General features: G+C 43.7%; 1 protein-coding gene across 4 annotated transcripts in view; it reads right to left on the bottom strand.

Annotated features, from left to right (window-relative positions):
* Window positions 1-2547: 2547 nt before the first annotated feature.
* LOC119489619 (membrane-associated guanylate kinase, WW and PDZ domain-containing protein 2) overlaps window positions 2548-22935 on the bottom strand; it is a 49285-nt gene continuing 28897 nt past the window's right edge. For 2 of the 4 annotated variants that reach the window (XM_037772310.1, XM_037772309.1), the window contains 12 exons: window positions 20820-21015; window positions 19487-19557; window positions 18310-18471; window positions 17099-17624; window positions 15085-15643; window positions 14700-14763; window positions 14185-14598; window positions 8854-9054; window positions 8692-8768; window positions 8419-8565; window positions 6680-6818; window positions 2548-5690 (listed from right to left, as the gene is read on the bottom strand). In XM_037772310.1, the coding sequence (XP_037628238.1) occupies window positions 4474-5690; window positions 6680-6818; window positions 8419-8565; window positions 8692-8768; window positions 8854-9054; window positions 14185-14598; window positions 14700-14763; window positions 15085-15643; window positions 17099-17624; window positions 18310-18471; window positions 19487-19557; window positions 20820-21015 (3773 nt within the window). In that variant the 3' untranslated portion in view covers window positions 2548-4473. Of the gene's footprint in view, window positions 5691-6206; window positions 6311-6679; window positions 6819-8418; window positions 8566-8691; window positions 8769-8853; window positions 9055-14184; window positions 14599-14699; window positions 14764-15084; window positions 15644-17098; window positions 17625-18309; window positions 18472-19486; window positions 19558-20819; window positions 21016-22935 lie in introns of all 4 variants that reach the window. The other 2 variants (XM_037772311.1, XM_037772312.1) reach the window with 2 other exon arrangements.

The following is a 22935-nucleotide window of genomic DNA, read 5'->3' as shown; positions in this document are numbered from 1 at the left end:
GGAGGGAACAGGGGAGACACCGGCACCCGGTCGGAGACGATAACGTTTCTCGCTGCGGAGCCCCGTCACTTCACAAGACACGGGAAACCTCTGTTGGCCTGGAGGAGCTGCAGCAGTTATTTCTGCACAAACGTCCACTGTACATTCACCAGATATTCTCAGAGCTAAACTAACTCTTCTGCAGTGTGTAGTGTGCGCTCATGCACGTGAGGTGGAGCGAGCTGAGTGAAGGCAAGCAGGCAGAGGAGCAGAGTACAGCAGAGACTCCGGTCCTGGAGACCAAAGCTACGGTCTCCCCCGCGTCCTCCGACCGAGGCCAACACTGTTTTGCAAGACGGGCTCCACTTGATATAACTTTGAGGTTTTGGTGCTTCCGTGTAATTTGTGTTGGAGTCTGAGTCTGAACAGCGTAGCCACACGCGAGCGCACATGGGACACCGACCCGGATTGATTTATACAAGTAAGAAGTTACAAACAGTCCCTTTAACAAACAAATCATGATATCTGATTTTCAGACCTTTCACCATTCATGTCTACAATAAAATTGTTAAACAAAACTAACAAACAAACAAATCATGAGTCTCGCTTTCCACTTTTCCTTAATCATGCTGCTCACAGCACTGGTAGACTTGTAGGCTGGGGGGGTTGCCCACTTGGAGGCCCCCTATGTGCCCTCTAGGGTGACCTTCCAGTTGAGAAAATGTGATACAGCATCATAGGCTGCCCAACATGCTAGAAAACTTTCTACGCACTTGTGCCTTTTTTTTTCTTCGCTGCTCATGCCCCTCATTGAGCCTGAGTACACCACTGTTACAGGTGCACCTTCATTTCCATCCATCCATTATCTGTAATTGCTTATCCTATTCAGGGTCGCGGGGGGGGGGGGGTGGGGGGGGGGGGGGCTGGAGCTGATCCCAGCTGACACATAGAGACAGACAACCATTCATGCTCACATTCACACCTACGGGCAATTTAGAGTCAACAATTAACCTAACCTGCATGTATTTGGACTGTGGAAGGAAGCACCTTAATTTGTATAAAAAAAAAAACACATTTCATTTTCATTTAAGGTGCAAATTCAGGGGGTTGCTCCACATTTGTGGGGGTTCATGCCAGATGTCAGGTTAATGAATAAATGGATTACAATATACTAAAGGGTATTATGTCCTCTACTGTTTGGGCTCATTCAAGACAGGCCTTTTCACAACAAGACACACCCTTATGAAGTCCTCTGAGGGCTGACAGAAGTGTAAAATACAAACAGGTGGGATTTAATCCCACAAATCTCCAAAACCTTTTCCCACCAGCTGGGCTAACAGGAGTTTATGAATGAATGAGTCTCACATAGAGAAGAATAGGTTTTATGTCAGTGTGATTACTCTCTCAACATATATTCATCATTCATTCATTTCATTCAACAATGAACAAATTCATCCAAATTATTGGGGGAAAGACCTTGTGGTCAAGTGTAAAGAATAAAGATGACATTTTATTTTTTTATTTTATTTTATTTTATTTTTTAATTTTTTAATTTTTTTAATTTTTTTAATTTATTTTTTATTTTATTTTATTTTATTTTATTTTATTTTATTTTATTTTATTATATTTTTATTTTTATTTTTATTTTTTTTAATTTTATTTTATTTTATTTTATTTTATTTTATTTTATTTTATTTTAATTTATTTTAATTTATTTTATTTTATTTTATTTTATTTTATTTTATTTTGAAGGTACAGTCAGAATGTCATTTTGCATCGTTGTTTGTAACTTTGCACACTGCAGGAACCCTGTTGAGCGCCTAGAAAATCACAGCACACATGTAGAAAACAATAATGCAATGCGTGTAAAACAGCTCAAGTATCATATTCAACAAATCTCTATAATGTATATTTATGATCTTGATTTGAAGTGGTTTGAATAGTTGAATAGGTCTACTTATTGACTCCCATCCTGTGAGTGCAGCAGCTGATCTGTGCTGTTATTACTGCGGTGATGTATTTCTTTTTGACGTCTCTGAGCTGACATGAACAGAAGGATGCGGCTTAGGACAACATGGGAGGAAGGCAGGCCTTGGAGCGATGTTATTTTTAGTGGCAGTACTTAAGTGCTCATATGTGAAGTGAGACACTGGCTATAAATTCACCCACTCCCACTCTCTCTATAATATAATGGCTCACACAGGTGATGCTGCTCTGCTGTACAGTGTATAGGAGACTAATATTAGACTGAGTGCTGAGCGTGCATGTGCAATGTAAAATACATGTTCTCGCAAAAAGCAGCTTCAATAATTGATCTGTGGGGAAATGATATGATTCTTCAACCAAGGACAGGGTTTTTACAATCTTTAATTTCACACCCTATTTCTGAATATACAGCCAATTTTATGGGATCCTTAAAAATCTATCTCTTTCTCACATTCATCACATCAAACCCCATCTCCATCTCTCCTAAAAATACTGTATAGCATATCATTTTGCTGCCATCTGCTGTCCATTAGTGTTCTTTCTTCTGGAAGCAATAAAAGGAAGACATGCTTGACCACCGAGGAAATTGGTTCAGCAGTTTATTTGCAGTTTTATTAGAATGTGTTTACAGTCCGGCCATATAATCCCCTTTAGGAAATTAAATGTCTAAAAAAAGAACATTATAGCAAACGTTATAAAATAAGTCTTACATATAGGCTATACCAAGCTACTCTGTATGGTCATTGGTTGGGGAGTACAGTAGGTTGGTTTGGTCACTGTGCTGCCATATCTGGGCAGAACAGCAATGCAAACACATGGGCAGGGACAACACCGAGCAATTCATTTCAGTTCTGTGGTTTGAAGGACTTCACTTACAGTATATATTATGGGCTGGTAACAAACATCCGTAACAGTCTGCGTCTCCAAATGCTGCCATAAAGAATCAACACAACATTGATTTTAACATTTAAATAATATGAAAAATGGTGTGAAGTCACTTTGTAGCTTTTCTTCCTAATGGCTTATCTAGAGCAGAAAACCTGAGTATTTCAAAAAAGATAATTTCATAGAAAAATAACATCTCACAGTATCCATTCAGCCTGTATTTCTTATCATAACAAAAGAGAGCAAAACAAAATGATCTGCTATTTTGCCATCTTAGACGCGACACTGAGCTCAGATTCTGCAGAGGCTTATGATTATTATTGTTATTGTGGATTTACAGTAAGGGCCTTTTTTATTTGGCATGACTGAAATGACTAAACGTCCTGCCCTACTCTCTTGTATTAGAGACCTCAGAGCGAGGGGTTTTCACAGTAAGAAAAACCAGTGGTTAGGATAAAGTGGTTTATGTTACCAAGGCAACTGTACGTGGCACGACGGGCACAGAGCACTCTCTAGTGTTTTTGTTCTGACCCCACATACACAATATTAACAGTACTGGAAATATGCACACCGGATGCATATTTTTGGCATCTTTTTGCTGACTTTTGAAGTAGGGTACGACATCCTAATCCACACTCAAGCAGCATGTTACAAAACATTCATTTATGAATAGGGCAGGTACAATATATAGTTCTTATAGTCTGTGTTTACATTTTGCGCCATCACGAAAGCTATATACCAATTTAAATTTTCTCATCACACAATAATATGACTGGGTAGCTGTATGTAATATATAGATATACTGCATATATTCATATATATATATATATTTAGATTTATCATGATGTATCACAATACAGTAATACACATCAGGGCTTGGCTCCAGTTAGTGTAGTATTTACAATAGGCTCTGTCATTTATTTCTCTACAAATATTTACAGAATATAGATTTCACACCTGCTGCTGTCAAAAGGGATTTGCATTGTCACAATCAAATATTCAGTTATATGGAACAAGGTTACAAATGTCCACATAAGACAAAGAGGATATTGTACAAACACACTGTTTCCTCTCAGACCAGATCGACGTGGCGCAGGATGGAAATGGATGGCTGATAGTCTCGGACAGTTGCATTATTATTGCTCAGTATCTTCATGAGGTATAAGTGAATGTCTATGCAGTCTTTGTACAGTAGGGGGCGGCAATTCAGAGAGGATTGCTCTGCTGAAGTGGTGTGAAGACAGAGGTGCAGAGAAGTGAGTGAGAGATAGGAAGTAGGTTAAACCAAGGTGTCTGAAATACCTTGTTGTCCTGGAAACAGCTATAATAAATGTTAAAAGAGGAGTGAAACATAATGAGGTGCCTGAGGTAAAAAAAAAGACAATGTTATCGTTGTTTCACCAGCAAAACAGACATAATTACTTTACCATGTTGGTGTCATTTACAAGTTAAATATTGAACATTTAACATCAGCCAGAGGTCAGCTGTAAAAAGGCACAAAGAATATGACTTCATACTACTGTAGATATCAAAGTGACTGAGAGAAAATGTTGGTAGTGTGGGTAGCTGCAGAAGTCGAGGTCTAACAGTGTGACACTGATAGCATCGGATCATTCAGCTGCTCTACTTCCTGTTAAAAAGCCGAGAGAGAGCGCTTCTCCCTCCTCCCCGCCCTGTCCGACTGCCGGGACGCCCGTTCCCCTCCCCCGAGACCTGAGCAACCCTCTCCCGGCTGGGTGTGAGCCAAGGGCCCGGGAGCACCTCGGCCCTGCGCCCGCCAGCTTCCGTCGCGGCCAGAGAAAGGCCTGAGATGCTGGCAGCAGCGGACATGCTGCCGTCAGATTGGCTGCCTCCAGACTCTGAATCATTGTCGTCCCCTGGCTGCTCTAGGGACAGTGTGGAGGTGAGGAAGGAGAAGGGCTCTCTCTGTGACACCGGATCTATCACAGCGACGCTTGGTAAAGGCCTCTCGACACCCCAGCTCTGTGCATCGTCGTCTTTCAGTTCTGTCTCTCTACGTTCCCTGTAATCATCCCGTGGCCTGTCCTGCTCCATCTCTTGCTCTTTCCTCAGTTCCCTGTACTCTGCTGCCAAGTCCAAGTTTTCATCGTACTCCACTTCCCAGTTTTCTTTGGGTCTGGGAAGCTTTTGGTCAGGACTTGGAATGGGTAAGATAACATCCTCTTCACTCCCGTCTTTCTCTATACTCACTCTCTCCTCCACCTCTTCCTCCACCACCCTTTCTTCCACCTTTTCCTCAACAGCAGGCACCTCCTGCTCCTGCTCTACCTCCTCGGTCTCCTCAACCTCTGCCTCCCTCACCCTCTCCTCACTTCTACTTTTCCTCTCTCTGCTTTTGCTCCTTCCTCTCTCCCTCTCCTCACTTCTACTTTTCCTCCCTCTGCTTTTGCTCCTCCCTCTCTCCCTCTCCTCACTTCTACTTTTCCTCCCTCTGCTTTTGCTCCTTCCTCTCTCCCTCTCCCTTTTCCTCCCCCTCGTCGTCCCTCTGTCTGTGTCACTGTCGTCATGATTCCTGAGGGCATCTCTGGGTAAACTCTGAGACTCTTTTTTCCTCCTCCTCCTCCTCTTGTCTCCAGCTTCCCGAGAGCTCTCTCCCAGCTCGGAGACGGGGCTCTGTAAACCCGAGCTTCCTCCTCCCTCTGAGCCCCGTCTTCTCCTGCTCCTTCCCGTCCCTTTCTCCTTCTCGCGTCCATCCGAAGACCTGCTTCTCCTCTTCTGCTTGGAGCTGCGCCCCTTCCGCCCGGTGGAGTCTACTGCAGCCAGACCCTGCTCCTTGGGGTGATGCAGGAGGGAGGGGGAGGCGATTCTGTGCTCACGGCCTGGACACACATTACACGGAGAGAGAGGGAAAAAACAGACTGAGTAGGCAGGTAAAAGAGAGGAAGAGCAGAGAGCATTATGTAATCTGTTATTAAAGAGCTCTGAAATCCAGAAAGTGTTTTTTTTGTTTCATGCTTTTTTGTTAGTGCATTAGATTAGCTTGTGTAACGACAGCTGCTTTTCTATTTTAGTGCAACCTTCAGATAACCTTTCAATGGAAATACGACACACATCTGATCATCAATGTGCTCCACAAGAATGTAATTGCACCATTTTCTTCGTTAAAGACTTAGAAATTGGTAGCTGGTGCAGCCTGCTCAGAGGTAGGTTTGAGGGGAACTGAATTGGGCAGGAAATCGGTATAATATTGTAAATGTCTGCACCATTATTTAAGTTGATCATCTTATAAGCAGGAGGACCAACACACAGGCTGCAAGGTATCTTTCACTACAAGTGAAGACGGCAGTGGTGACTGAGTAGAGGAATGTAGAGAGACAGAAAATGGGAGAACTAACAGGAACCATTACCAACCGCGTATTCTCTGTCCGTCCAATGACATAGAAGCAAGGCTCGCCTAGCTTGGAGTTGGTCATACATAGAGACAAACTGGAGAGCTCCACTGAGAGAGAGAAAAAAGAAATGGAAGAAGGAGTGGAGCAGAAGGGAGATAAATGTTTGGAAGAAAAGGAAAACCAAGACAGGTGGAAGAAACGTTGTGTGGGAATGTTAAAAACAAAAAAGGATCGGATGGGTTAAAAGGTGGAAAACACCACAGAAGAAAAAGAAAGAGTAAAAGGGTAGAAAATGTTAGTTAGAACCAATCCCACAGGTAAAGAAGAAGAAAAAACACACACTAGACAAAGGCATCACATGCAAAAGACAGTTTTCAGTCCTGTGTTTCAAATCTTATATATTTTCATGCTTACGATTTCCCCCGTAAACACAAGATGGTCCTGATATATTCCTAAATCTTCCCACTGTGTCTCACCATAGTCGGGGACGTAGCCGTTTCCTCTCTTGAGGACCAGATGGATGCGGTGGCCTCCTCTACGGATCTGCTCCACCGCCTGGCTGTGGGTCATTCCTGCTGTACTGTCCCCATTGATCTCCACAAGCTGATCACTGACCTGCAGCCACAAACACAACGTCCACGACATTACTTTAAATATCACTATCTATTACCTCAGTAAAATAATATTCTGCTATATAAATGTGCCACAGTAACGAAGATACAGCAGATATTTTGACTTATCATGGCGGGAAAACCACAGGTGATATTAGTAACATTAACAATGGCTCTGTCCTAGTAGTCCATGACAGTGTGACAGTGAGCCAGCATGGATAATACTATCACCCTGAAACTGAAGCAGCTAAATGGAATTTGTTTACACCTGTACTTTTCCTACTGTGACAAGTCAAATTGTCTTCAAAAAGGCCTCCTGTATTGTGATTACTTACTTTCATTACTTGACAGTGGATAACATGGAAACAAGACTAGTCTATAGATATGCTGCTAGCGGCTCTGTGAGACTGCACTAAATGATAACGCTAGCATGGCCACATTCTCACAATCACAAAGCTAACATGTTGATGTTTAGCAGATATAATTTCACCCTCTTAGGAGGATTATTCACTGTCAGTCAAATATGATCAAACCACATCCATGCAGTCCTGATGAAGAAGATTAGTGTTAAAGGTGCAGTGTGTAGGATTTGGCATCTAGTGGTGTGTTGCCAGATTGCAACCAACTGAGTACCCTTTTGCTCACTCCTCCCTTTTCAAGACTGCGGTAACGTGAGCCGCCGAGTGCAAAACCGTGGTAACGCCGTTCGCCTCGTTCAGAGGCCATCCTTACCATAATAACACTACTTTAGGAGCAACAGAAGTCAGACGGCGGCTGGTGGTACCACGGTTTTACACTCTGCGGCTCACGTTACCGCAGTTTCACAAGCATGTCGGAGAACTACGGTGGCCTTCAGGTAACGTAAAACATGAAAGGCTCTCTCTAGAGCCAGTGTTTGCTTTGTCCATTCTGGGCTACTGTAGAAACATGGCAGAGCAACATGGCGGATTCTGTGAAGAGGACCCACTCCCTATGTAGATATGAACGGCTCATTCTAAGCTAACGAAAACACAACGATTCTTAGTTTCAGGTGATACTGAAACTGGAATATAGGTGATGGAATATAATATTATAAACTAATGAAAACATAATTATGAATATTATATTCCATTTCTGCTAATAGATCCCCTGAAATGTTACACATTGTTCCTTTAAACGCTTTATCAATAACACCTACTTTTTGTTGTTGTTGTCAAAACTGTAATTTTTATCATTGCTCATGAATATTTTATGTTATTGAGAGAAACTTAGGATTTTAAATCACATTTTCAAGGATTTTAAGTGTCTTTGCTTTAACTGAAAAGTTTACCAAAAGAGAGGTAAGGAGCAGAATACATAATTGTTTGTATTTAGAAGTATTTAGTGTGGCATTAATCAACCCTGACTTCATCAAATGTCTGTTGGAAGTTTGGCTGTGAATTATTCAAAAGAAAGTTTGAGTACGACTGCACATGCTCACACACAGCAGTGCAAATAACAATAATAAGATTGAGACGACGATACAGAAAATATGCAGATATGCATACAGTATATGGTATAAATAGATTAGAGTAAAAGAGTAGTATACATATAGACAAATTGTGAAATGCACACAGCAAACACACCTGCATTTTTAGGCTCCGTGAGGCCGGCCCCCCCTCCATCAGTCCCAGGACATAGAGGCCCATGTTGTACTCGCTGCCCCCTCGGAGGCTGAAGCCGAAGCCTGAGTGGCCACGATCCAGGTCCACGCTGTAATACCTGGAGTCACGCTGGGGGACGAGAGCAGAGAGAGCAGAGAGAGCACAGAGGGAGGACTCAGTATCATCACAGTAGGGAACATTATACTCAGACAGGCAGTGGATAAGATGAGCTACAGCAAAAGTCCAGTCGCTCACCTTTGGACGCGACCTCTGACCTTTTTTGCTTCTGTGACCGGGGTCATACTCAGTAGTTTCTGAAAGGCTTGAAGAATCTGAAAAAGATGATGATTGAACTGTGAGTCAATACCCAGGCAGTGTATTTGTGTGCGTTTCCTGGATATTCATGTGTATGCTTACAGGTGCTGGGACGGGGGACGATGGTGAGGCGCAGCGTGTTTCCCGCTCGACGAAGGATCTGAGCGAGCTCCCGATGAGGCAGGGTCACCACCGAGCGTCCCTCTACGGCCTCTAATCGATCTCCGGGCCGGATCTGACCGCTCTTGGCCGCCGGGCTGCCTCGACGTACCGTCACAAACCGGTGAGGGAGAAGTGAAGCAGCTGAAGAGGACAGAAAACATCAAACAGTCACTACTACTTTAAATGACTTGTTGCTTGTTGTTGAGTAGTTCATGCTTGAGTTGGAACACAAAACTCCATCCAGCCCCAAAACTTTCCTTTTAACTGAAGGCAGTGAGTAATAAGTGGGGTCAAATGTAGATAAATTTAAAAGCAGGAAGATTTATTTCACCGCTGGGTTTGCCAACATTCCTAAAACAAGCCGAAATTAAGCTTTGGATTGTTTTTGGCAGGGTGTACTTCGTAAATTACTTCCCACAGAAGCCTTCCTTTACACCTCCCCCCTACTGTCTCCTTGAAACACTCTCCTCTCCCCCTTCATCTTCCCATCTATCATCTCCATCCGCTGACACAACAGGAACGGCTTTTCACTGTTCAATGATTTGTCTTCCTGCTCAAGAACAAACTGTGATGGAAACACAGGCTTTACAGCAATATTTTTACGTCCCAAATCTGTCAAACTGCACATAACAACAGATTTTAGATATTTACACTTCGGTTCATACAGTGTTTGTGACTCTTACGCACAGCTCTTAAAAGATCCACAAACTTGCAGTCCATCTGCATTAGTATGCCTCTAGCATACACAATAAAAACACACGCTGCAATATTTAGTTCTTTCTGCTGGCACCACAAAATGTCTTTCTCCTCCATGTGGGAAAACTCTGGCCGTCATCTCCCACCCCCAAACGCACCACATATCACTCCTAGAAAGCTGTTGTACACTGGAGAGTGAAGTTGACTCAACTGACCTCTGAGTTGAAGTGCGTGTACAATGTGAGCGAGGACAATTAGCTGCATGTATGAGACAGGAACTCAATTTGTCTTATCTTCTGTACGAGGAGATCACTCACAATTAAGCTTAACTCTGGTCGGTGTCTGAGGTTGATGAGAAAAATATTGAGCAGCCTAAAAATAAATTTGCTTCCATTAATCTCTTCTTTTTAGCTGGATTGTCTCTGTCTGCTTTGTCTTCTAATTCTGATCTTCTGTTCCTCTTTCTGTATCTCAGTAAACCCCCTATTGCTCCATCCCTGACCCCTCTGTGAGGGTACGCTGTGCTTTGGTGACAGCTGGCCCCTCTAGAGCCTTGCCAGTGGCCTTATGTAACCCATCAGGCAGCGTAAAAAATGTTGAGACTCATTCAGCTGAGGTACATCGCCCCCTCAGTCTACATCCCTCCAGGATAAAAATAGCAAGTTTAAATTGTCTTATGGAGCGCCGTGAAATTGAAAATCGCTAGGAATCTGAGATAAAGTGTATGTCATATTTAAAATGCTAAAAGGTCTAGCCTATAATTCATGAGTCCAGAGTCTGCATCTCCAATCTGGGCCTAATCTGGGTGACCCAGGCAGAAACGGCAATCAGGTCAAATCAAAGCCAAGGCAGCTTTGCAAATAGTCTTCTTATCATGCATAAAACATCGGCCTGACATCAACAGTCGCCAAACACGTGAATACACATTCTCACACACGCACACAGCTCCATCGTGCACCACATACACAGTGACTCACGCAGAGGGATTGGGACAGATGTACTCAGCACATACACACACACACACACACACACACACACGCACACACACACACACACACACACACACACACACACACACACACACAGATGCATCCAAATGGACTGCTTTATATCGTAGTGTCTTTTCCTCTGGCTCTCCATGTTCTCCTGTCCAGAGTAATCCCACTGCAGTATGCCCAGCAGCCAGCCAGCCAGCCAGCCAGCCTCTGACGCTGGCACTGATCACAGCTCAGGAGTGGGAGCTGCCCCCTCCTCCCCCTCCATCCCCTCCCCCCGCCACCGTAAAATCCCCCCTCTGCATCAAGCCAGTGCAGACCTCCACACAGCAGCCTGCAGATGCCCAGTACATGCCGAGAGACTGGGGAGAGAGCAATGTTGATCTTGTGTGTGTGTGTGTGCAGGGTGGTTAATGCTGAACTCAGCACTGCTAATGCTATCTGTTAAATCCATTCATGTTGCTGCCTGTGGAGCTGACTAATGGCTCTAATACACCACATCATGTCGTATGCTGCTTTAAGCCTTTCTGGGTTAAACATATCTTAAATTTCATACGTTGCTGTCTCTGCATCATCCAGTATAACTGTAAAAAAAAAAATACCCACAATGCATATCGATCAGTTTCATCAACTATCTAGACATCTAGAACATGTGGATCTAACTTTCATACAGCCAGAGTCAACATCTGACAGAGCAAACTTTAGCGTGCAACACAGATTTATCACCTCTAGCTCATCATGCACACAGCTAAACAGCTAAACAGTGAAACACTGCACCAAATCACTACCCTCCCCCCTTTTTTTCTTTTTTTAGTAAATATGAAACAAGAAGTGGAGCAAATAATTACGTCTGGACTCCTTCACAGTTTTCAAAGCAGACTGTAGTCTCTCCAGCATGGCTCTTTGATTAGCATGCGCAGAAAACACAAAAAAATGAATCCTAAATCCCCTTGTTGGGCAGCTTGGAGGTGTTGAGATTCACGTGTAACGGTCAACAGGAGCTAAAACACAGGTTTGCCGTCCCCTCTGTTGCTCCTCTGCGAGGGAAATGTTCAGTGTGAGATTTCTCTTGAGCATTCAGAGAGCAATGGAGAGGTAGGTGGGAGGCGGAGGGAGAGATAGAGAGAGAGAGAGAGAGAGAGAAAAGGGGAGAGTTTTAATCTTTTGAAAAACCAGACTGGACGCTTTTACTGCAGAGTACAGGGGTGTGAGGGAGGGAGGGAGGGAGGGAGTAGGTGGGTGGGTGGGAGCCTGTGAGGGAGATAAGAGCGATGGAGGGAAAGACTGATGAGAGGAAGGGGAAGAGGAAATGATAGAGGATAAAGGCAGATATGGAGGGACAGAGAGGACTTATTTCTGTGACATGACAGGAGTGAAAATGAAGGGGAGAATGAGGACAGAGTGGAGGGAGGGAGAGGTGGGGGTCCCTGTGCTGCAGAGACAGGTGCACCTACAACCTTTATCTCACCATGAAAACATAAATGTGTGTTCGCTCGGGCCATAAAGCTAATTGGACTGCATCAAACTGGAACAGAGGGCGGCCAATGCGAGACAGAGGAAGAGGAGCGGGAGGTAATTCATCATGGGGATGCTGCGGTTAACCGGCTATTCATAAGCACTACACTAAAAGCTAATCAGGGCAGGATGTGTTCGCTTCCCAGACAGAACATAAACAAGCCTCAATGCGCTGTCAGGTCAGAGAACATTGGTCAGAGCAGATAGAGACACACAGAGGGAGATACTAGTGATGTGATACATTTTTGCTTTAGACTAATTGAATTAAAAAGATATACTGTAGATGTAAATACCCTGTTAACTTATTTAAGGAATATTTTGACATTTGGGGAATCCACTTATTCAGTTGGATGAGAAGATAGATACCACTCTCATGTCTGTATGGTCAATTTGAAGTTAGTTTAGCTTAGAGGAGAAACAGCTAGTGTGGCTCTGTTCTAAGGTAACAAAATCGACCTATCAACACCTCTAAGCCTTACTGATTAATGCATTATATCTTGTTCGTTAAATTAATATAAAGACTCAAGATAATAAATAAGGCCTAATGATTCTTAATTACAAAAGTTCTGATCAGTCAGGAAATATAAACCCCCTGAGACCCCACAGAGTCTGTAGCAGGTTCAGTTTAACAGTTTAAGTTTAGTTCAATAACGCTCCAAAGTTAGGCTACATTTTGGCGAGGAAAAACAGGCATGGACATTTTCACAGGGGTCCCTTGACCTCTGACCTCAAGATATGTGGATGAAAATGGGTTCTCTGGGTACCCACGAGTCTCCCCTTTACAGAAATGCCCACTTTATGATAATCACATGCAGTTTGGGGCAAAAACCATGCAGTTTTTTGCATGCAGTATAAATGTGTTATTATCGCCTATTCTAAATGGGTGTGTTTGAATATTTCTGCATACTGGGGTTCCTAAACACTTGGAATTGCATGAATTGTATATCAATGTAAAGCTGAGACTCTTGTGGATCCAATGAGTCCAAATGTATTCATATGTGATGATGTTAGTCCCCATAGTAGCCATTTCATTGTAGTGAGACCATTTAATTTGATCTCACTGTATATAATGACCTGTGGTGACCTCTTGGATAATCACAGCCTCATAAAACTTTACAGCCATAAACTAGAGACCTAGGGCATTCAGAGGATGGATGGCTTTCCTAGCTAGATTGACAATAAGGGGGTTTCTGAGCAGTTTCTAGAACAGAAGTGCTCACCATCCAATTGTTGAAAAATGCAATTCTTGCAGAAATCTCAAAAGTGTCAAAAGTTTTTGATACCAAATATCCAGATTTGATACCCCCCTAAAAAAGTTTTAATAGCTATTTTCAGACTGTGTTGGCTAAAAAGAAGAAGCCTAATGCTCCTTTACAATAATTCACTACATGTTTACAATCAGACAGGCAAACTCATTTAATTAAGATCAGTGTATATGATGTAATAGTGACATTAAATTGTGCCAGAGGAACCAAATTTGGGCTTTTTTGGCCAGAATCTTTTGTATTTAAAAAAAAAGGTATATATCATGTTTCCTCTCTCTTAATCTCCCTTCATTTCCCCAGCTTTAGTGTTTTCAGGTAGTGGCATGGTTGGTAGGCTATACATATGAGGAGCTCGAAGATGGGTGTTGTGTGATAGATTGTGGTGGGCCGGTCTGGGCCAAAATGCCAGGGCCCTGCTGCTAGATGGCAAAAAGTGAACTCCATGATAAACCAGTCCGTGACAATAGCGGCTGCCAAAACGGATTTCCTTCAACAATGCAAATAAAAACCGACCTGGGGAAAAAACTACATGTTACAAGAAAAGGGTTGATGATGCATCATGACTCATCCGGTGGCATGTCGCCATGGTGACCACTTTTTAATTTGTAATTACCTAATGGTGCATCTGTCCACAAGGGCATCCAAATGAAATCTGTTTTCCCGGGCAGATAACCAAATGGTTCTACTGGGCCAGAGAAGTTCGCCCGTCCACTTCTACTTCACATCAAAATACAGTTTTATAAACCAATATGTGCTATGTTTAAAGCATTTCACTTGCTTCACATGTAGTTGTCTCTCACCTTTGCCATTCTCCACATCCTGAGAGGCGATGACGAATCCAAAGCCCTCTCCCTGCTTCCTCCTCAGCTCCACATCAAACCCTCGGAGCGGCCGCGTTCGTTCGCCACCCTGCCTCTCCAGACCCGAGTCAGGCACCGTGACACCGCCGGCCTCGTCCTCCAGGCCCGTGTTGATCCAGTCTTTGGGCTCCATGGTGAGGGTCACCGGAATCGACTCCAAGAAGCTGGTGCTCTGGACCAGCGAGGAGCGCATCGGGGCCGGGGAAGGAGGGGCGCTGACGGAGGTACGGGGCACAGGCAGAGCTTCTGGGAGCAAAGAGGAGTTGTCTGAACCGACAGGTGGAGGAGGGGGGCGGAGGAGAGGCGGAGGGAGTCTCCGGTGGGAGCCGGGGGAGATGGTTGAATGATAGACACCTGATAATGAGAGAGAAAATAACTGTGAGATGAATTTAGCCACAGTGGATGCTTGTTTGTCAGTTACTAGAATGACTCTACGACAAATGTGAATCATTTACCTCCTCTGTAAACCAACAAGATGACTTCTGCCTGTTTGGTGTGTTCCTGGAGAACTGTTTGTACCTGTCAACAAACATGAATATATTGTGTCTTATTTTGAAATTCTTTGGGTATATTTGACACCTTTTAAGGTTCAAGAGTTCATCTCTAAATTTCATCGATTAGCATGTTTTCAGCCAATGGTTCTCAATCTGGGGGAAGGGAGATGAATTCTTATGAATTATTTTACTCTAAATAGTGATTATTTTTCAGACTCCTCTCTAATTTTACTTTTTTTGTGAAATACTGTATAGTTTGATCTCTTCAGGCCACAAAAAAAAGTATTCAAATGAACCATCTGAGAAGGGAAAATCATGCTTTGATTGAACTTTGGTCCTCCATTACCTGTGCAAAACTAAGACTCTGGACATCTGCTCCGTTGATCTTGACAATAGCATCCCCTGGCTGCAGGGAGCTGCACTGCTTCCTGTCCCAGACTCTTTTCACTATAGTCATCCTGCTTCCTGGACCGCCAGCCATCACGCTGAAGCCGAGTCCTCGGTCTCCTTCGGTCTGGGCCAAGGCCACTGGCACCAGCTCCCCTCCGCTGAAGCTGCCAACTCCGCTGCCCACACTCATCGCCCCGGGAGAGGACACGCTGCTGGGACTCGCAGTGGGGCTGGTGTTGCCATGGAAACCGTTGAAGCCTCTGTGGTGGCGGGGGCTCTCAGGGGTGGCGGGAGGTCTGAGGTGTGAGGGCTGCGGTCTGAAGAGGCGGGTGTGGGCACTGCGGGGGCCGCCGGGGGAGGACGAGGGCCTCCCCGGGGACTGAGGCAGGGGCAGCCGGGACCCCGACAGGGTACAGGTGGACAGGTCACTCTCAGACGACTTGGACGTGCCGTAATGATAAGGATGAGGGGGCGCTGAGAGGGAGTTATTGTTGTGATTGCGGATCATTGAGGCCCTGATGGAAAAGAATGTGAGGAGTAAAAATCAATAGTAAATAAAATACGTCTTTGCTTTGACACATTTCCTGGTACTGAAATGTTTAGGGCTGCAACTAAAGATTATTTTCATTATCAATTAATCTGCCAATTGCTTTTCTCAATCAATCGTTTCTATAAAATGTCAAAAAAGATATTTCATTGACTATCATATATGACAAAAAGCATCCTTACATTTGAGAAGCAGGAACTGTCTAAAATTTGGAATTTTTGCTCGAAAACAATTAATCAATTATCAAAATAGTAATAACATAATAGATTATTGTTTCAGGCAGCTCTAGAGGGTTAGTTAATGTTAAATAATGGATGAACTTGTAAATTAGATTCTGATGAACCTTACATTTATGACCTGTCACTGCAGCCTGAACAGTATAACTCTATAGTTAGCTATTTAAAGTACAAGATGCATTTTTTTGTCATTACTTGAACAAAAGGTAATTAGTAAAATGCTACCACACCAGTGTTTTTGGGTTTAATCTCATTTGAATCTCAGAGCTCATTTCCTCCAGCCCTGGACCTCAGAGAGATCAGTCTTATTTGGAAAAAGTTTTACTACAGCTGTCAAAGTTAACATGATAAAAACACAAATTTGTTTTAACGCCACTAATTTCTTTAACGCATTAATGCAACTTGTGATTTTTAGGTTGTCGTGGGCTCAGTTTTAAAGCTAGAGTGAAGATACTGACATCATGTGAAATTAGAAAACCTGAGGATGTCATACCAGCCTGTCGCAAAAAAGGCTAAATAACGCTCCAAACTTGCGCTAAATTTTGGCGAGGAAAAGCTGTCATGGCCATTTTCAAAGTGGTCCTTTGACCTCTGACCTCAAGATATGTGAATGAAGCCGAGTCCGAGAAACTGGGTTCTATGGGTACACACGAGTCTCCCCTTTACAGACGTGCCCACTTTATGATACTCACATGCAGTTTGGGTCAAGTCATAGTCAAGTCAGCACACTGACACACTGACAGCTGTTGTTGCCTGTTGGACTTGAGTTTGCCATGTTATGATTTGAGCATATTTTTTATGCTAAATGCAGTACCCGTGAGGGTTTCTGGACAATATTTGTCATTGTTTTGTGTTTTTAATTGATTTCCAATAGTAAATATTTTCATACACTTGCATAAAGCAGTATATTTGCCCACTCCCATGTTGATAAGAGTATTAAATACTTGACAAATCTCCCTTTAAGGCACATTTTAAACAGATAAAAAATGTGTGATTCATCGTGATTAAATATTTTAATGGATTGACAGCCCTAATTTGTACGATTCAAAATCTGCTTCAAATCACTGCAATCAACTGCTAATTGTTTTAATTACACACTTGAGGAGGGCATTACAAATTCAAATGAGCGCAGCTCAAAAGCACATTTCTGCAGGAACCAATTTGTGCCGTATACGTGTAGGTGTTACCTGTGTGAACCAATAGCAGAAACAACTTCGCTGTCACTCTGGCTGGCGAGCGTCGGGTCGAACGACTGCAGCCGGGCTAGACTTCTCAGCGAACGAGGAGGACGCACAGGTGGGGGAGAGGGCGCGTTGCTCATACTGGAGCGTCTGTACGAGGGCAGCTGTGTGGTAGCGAAAGACATGGCGTTTCCATTGGCGTCAAGAGTCACGCCTGGCTCCATGTAGCTCATGTCGCTGTGGACCCCGTTGTAGTTAAAGTGCTGGGTGTGGGGAGTGGGTGTCGGCAGGCGAGGTAGTTGGTGAAGAGGCTGAGGCTGGGTGGTGGTGGGTGGTAGGATGGGGTCGCCGCTATCCAGCAGCCTTGGCGGGGGCTGCTTGGGACAACCATCGGGGTTGTAGAGCATGGGGTAACCTCTTGTGACCTCTACGTCCACACTGTGGCCCACTGACACCGACTTGAGCATCTCCACCACCTCTTTGTGAGAGACTCCCAACACACAGACGTCATTGATGTACACCAGGATGTCCGCTAATAAAGCACAAAAAGAAAACACATAGAGATATCATTATAATACTTTTAATCATCTGCCGTAAAAATTACACACCTTTGTCAGTCTTACTGCTTCACCATTTTCATATGCTTGAGTGTGCAGATAAGTGTATTTTGCAAATGAAACACTGTCTGTGTGTTTTGTGTGGGTGCGGACTAATCCAACCAACTAATCCCTCTAAACCTATTAACAGATATGAACTAGATCAGCCCCTGCTGAGACAGCTTGTGCTGTGGCTTCCTAGAGTGGTAGTAACTGCCTGTATGGGCATTTGTGTGCGTGTGTGAAGTGGATGCGTATACCGTTGCATATGCGTGAGTTATGATAGCTTGATTATGGTGCGCTAGCCTCGAGGATTAAGGACTGATTGTGTTATACATTTGCTGCGGGAGATCAGAAAAGGTATAATCCCAGAGAGTGGAGACAGAAAACTGGAGAGATGTTAAGACACCGCTGATTCAAATATTTCAACTTTTTGCAAGATTCCAGTGACCGTAGTTCTCAGTCTGCAGATATGTTGTGTACTATTATTAATAATATACCAGTAAGTATTGTCTTTGTGTCTGAGAATGTGTCCCCTCCGGTGTCCAGTTGATATCCCCTTTTTTACATTTCAACTAGCTTCCTCATGCAGTAATCATTCCTGGTTGGTTGTATATTCACCTGTCTTGAGTGCTGAGGGTCCGCTTGAAGTCACGCTGTAGACCTGGAGGAACTCTCTTGGCCTGCTGCCCCCGACAATATTGAAACCAAACCCCCTGGAGCCCTTGATCAAGTGTGTGTGCACGGGGAAACCCCTGAGCTCCCCGGGCTGCTCCGTGAACCCTGGTAGTCACCGAAGATATACAGGGACAGAGAAACAGAGAGACACATGATGAGGTAATGATGATGCTTACCTCCAAGGAAAAAAGTCTTCATGGCAGCAAGGATTAAAAAAAATACCACCAGAGTAATATCAGAGAAAGAGAGTTTCAGTTCCTGTGTGTTTATACGACTAAATGATTCAAACTGACGGGTTTTAGGAGTGAGGGAAAAGAGAGAGAGAGAACATTGCAAACCAATCCCCAGATGGTTTTTAATAAAAAAAAAAAAAAAAAACATAAAGTGGAAAGACTGCATTAAAAGCAGACTGCATTACACACTACCTCCTTAAAATCAGGCACGTAATCCTTTAGATTGACCCAATTCAGCTCTGCAATCTGGGTCTTTTTATTTACTGTTTACTCTCACTTTTGCACCAAAAAAGTTGTACTTTTCCTTCTTATTTGTTAGCCCTATGTTTGTGGAGTAGCATTCTTTCTAAGTCGCATACATTAAAACACCCTGGCACATTTTGAGCGTCAGATTTTACAGTAATCCTTTCACATGCAGTTTAATTCAGACCATAATGGGGATTATATCACCTTCTGCTGGTGATGGAAGTGTACTGCACTTAACTGGGATCACAGCACCATAACAGATGGGTTCCTTACAGTTCAGCCGTGTCAGACACACATCAAAAAGTAGATTACGTCCTTGTTCTTTTAATGACGAATCATGTGACCAAATTATGAAATTAAGTTGCCAGTCACATGCCGTCCACGTGTCGACCCTGCCAGCCTCAGCAGTGAGTCTGGCTCACAGCCAGCAGCTCCGAGCTTTAGGCCCTAATCACTTACACGTCTCCGTTCAGCTAAAAAGCTCATTCCGTCTCATTTGTCTCGAACAAGCTGGCTCTGTCTGCTACTTCCGTTCTCCACAAATACGTAGCTTCATTTAGGGCTGTTCAACAGTTAAATGTGTCACAAGTGTTGCAATAATTACATCCCAGAGAGAAAGGAGGACACAAAAAGAGGCTCACATTCATTTTTGTAGACGGTCTCCCTGCTTGAGGCTCGAGGACTCTGCCAGTTGGTCCTCTTTGGGGTGCGGCTTGTAGAGACAAAGCAAAATAAAAGATTCCCTCTTCAGAAACATAATAGCGTTGGATATAATATGACATGTAATACACTCAGAACAGAGATGCCTGCCACTGATAATATGTACTGATGTATTCTGATCATGTTTAAAGGAACGGTTTGACATTTTGGGAAATACGAATATTCACTTTAGATGAGAAGATTCATATCAGTCAATTAAATATGAAGCTGGAGCCAGGAGACAATTAGTTTAGCTTAGCATGAACACTTCTGATCAGCACTTCTGAAGCTATAACATACTATAGCTTTTTTTTTTAAAGTTTTATCCATAAACTAAAGGGCAAAAACAATATGCTATGGGAATTTATGGTCTTGTTTCGTAGTTTGTTTCCCCTTCGAATAGTGTTACCTGCACCGTTGACCTCCGTGGTTGGGGTTAGGGCTTAGATTAGGTTATGGTTAGTCATCGTAGAGTTAACTGGTTGGTGTTGGGATATGGTCGGGTTGAGGTTAAGCATCGAAGAAAGCAGCTTGATAAAGGAAAAAGATGTAGCAATGAGAGCTGGCGTTTAAAATGGGTAACAGCAGTCCAAATTCCAAACATTGGAGCCGTGGCCCGTCCGCTCCTCCGGTGTGACTGATAGGAGTTAGCCCACGTTTACACAATTTGAGGGTTACCTCCTAGACACGACCACGTTAGCCACTGGCCAGCAGTAGTAGTCAGAATCACTTCACCGCTGTGTGTCTCAGCGTCTCAGAATGGAAATTTCCAAGGAGAACATACTTGCTGTAGCGTTGTTGTCAGAGAAGCCAGTATTTCAATTTAGCATGTTTCCTTAATCTCTGATGACTTATCATGGTCATTTTATGATTTATTACAGGAAATATATTACATATTGGTCCTTTAAAGTTAGGGATACATTTGAGCTCAGGTGAAGGTAAGGAGAATCACCAATCGGTGGGGAAACTGACTTTGACACAGAGGAAGCAGATTGCAAAACCACAACTTGTTGTTTTTGGACTTTAGTTTTTGATATAATATGTTGAGTCAGTGAGCTTTAGAAGTGCTGGTAGGTCAGCCTAGCTGCTTCCTCCCTGTCTTTATGCCAACCTAAGCTAACCATTGTGTGATTCCAGCTTCATATTTAGTGAACAAATAAGAGAGTGGTGTTGATCTTCTTATCTAGCTCTCTGCAAGAAAGTAAATAAGCTTAATGAGCACATAATGTTGAACTATTCCTTTAACAGATTTGTGAAGAACAGGCAGATACTCACTCTGTGTAGTGAGACTCTCCGGGGTCACTGAAGGCCTGGTCCCAGTGATCAGGCATCACACCTCTCACCCTGGCACCGCTTCTGCTGCCGATGATCCCGTTCTCTACGACGCGACCATCCCCGCTGCTGGACGCACGGGGTCGCCCGGGAGACCGATGACTAGGAGGGACGCTGCTGCTGACACCTGCAGAGCCTCCTGAAATTGTAGAGTGATATGAAGCTTATGCGTAAATTCAGTCAGGAAGACTAGGGGTGCAATCTCATTCATTCTCATTTATTCGACCCTCCACCATCCCATCACCTCCAGATTCATCACATCAGAGTAATCCTGCTCGTCTTTCTTTCATCGGATCTGCATCAATCTTTTCACTACCACCATCACCAGTGTCTAGACCCGGGGGGAATAATCAAAATCCAACTACGGCATCACTTCCCCCTTACTATGTCACATTGGGTCTAAATCGCCAAAGACTGTTACTATTCATACATTTGTGCACTTTGTAAAAAATAAATTACCATTCAATTCATACGAGTCTCTCCTGATGGAAATATCATTAAAAGTTTCTCCTGTAATCTTTAACGACCTGATGCTGTCAATACCATGTCAGGCAAAAAGACCTGAGGTCAGCATCTCAGCCAGCTTTGTCCTCCCTCTAAGGGGGGCAGAGTGTGTGACCATGCATATCATACTACCAGCTGAAGAAAAATAAGCTTTTTCTTTTTTTTTAGCCTTGCTGTCCTTGTAGCTGTCCTTCAGCTCCAGCATGGATCTGAGAGACACAGGACATAACATGGGGTGTCCTGAGTCCCGCTGTACTCGACAAGTCCTGCCGAATCCGTCCACCCACACGGTATCACTTCAGAAGGATGACTCAGCACAGGTCAGAGTGTTGGATGGCTCTCTCTAACTCCATCCTGCCTGAATCCTATATTCACCTCATACTCCCCTCCACCCCCCGTCCCCGTCCCCCATCAGGCCGCCTGCTGCCCTACCTGCCTGTTTGGAGCACGTCTCTAGCTATCTGGATCTCTGCCTGCCTGCGTTTCTCACCTCCCACTCCTGCCCGTCTCTCTCTTATCTGCTGTAGCATTCTGGCTCCCTGCCTCCACCTTTCCTAACACTCAGCCTCCTTACCTGCCTCCATCACCACCCTATGTCGCTGCCTCGCTCCCTTACCCTAGCCATCTAATCTCATGCTCGCCTTCTGTTCAGCTCGTGTGCTCTAGTTTCTTGTTACCGTCTCTTCTCCAACTCTACAATACGCTTTTTTTTCTATATAGATGACGTGATTAACAGTGGTGGAAAGTGCAGTTTTGAGGTACTTGTACTTGAGTATTTTATATTGTTTTATGCAATGTCATTTAATGAAATACTGTACTTATTTCTCCACCACATGTATGACTGCTAAAATGTTTGCACACTTTGGAGATATTACATAAAAACAACATTACATAAGCTTTTAAAATACCATGCATTATCAAAAATTAATTTCAGTGGTTCCCAACCTATTTAGTTTGTGATCCCTTACTAAGGGAGTAGTTGGGGTCCCTTGTCATGTTTCCAAGTTTTAAGCAGTTTTTAGAGAAATTTCCCCTCTTAACTGAGGCCCAAAGAGATCAAATTAATTAAAAAGAGGCAAAGAGGCAAAGATTAAAGAAACACCCACAAAATGAACGCCAATGTTTGTGGCAGAACTTAGTTTTTTCTTCTTTTCAACCCCATTAATCATCCCACAACCCCCCTTTGGAGTCTCTCCACCTATATCAGTCACGGGGGGCATGTTCCTGCGAGACAAGTACTTTTACTTTGATACTTAAAGTGCATTTTTCTGATAATACTTCTGTACTTTTACTTAAAGGGACAGTGTATAGGATTTGGTGGCATCTAGTGGTGGAGTACCCCTCCACTCACTCCTCCCTTTCCAAGAGTGTAACGTGAGCCGCATAGTAACGCCGTTCACCTTGATCCGAGGCCATCCTTACCATAATAACACTACTTTAGGATCAATAGAAGTCAGACGGTGACTGGCGGTACCACGGTTTTGCACTCTGCAGCTCACGTTAACGCAGTTTGACAAGCGTGTTGGAGAACTATGGTGGCCTTCAGGTAACGTAA

Source organism: Sebastes umbrosus, chromosome 6 (genome assembly GCF_015220745.1).
Source record: "Sebastes umbrosus isolate fSebUmb1 chromosome 6, fSebUmb1.pri, whole genome shotgun sequence".
In the NCBI taxonomy this organism is placed as follows: Eukaryota; Metazoa; Chordata; class Actinopteri; order Perciformes; family Sebastidae; genus Sebastes; species Sebastes umbrosus.
Note: the sequence above shows the minus strand (reverse complement) of the source record. Positions and strands in the feature narration are given on the sequence as shown.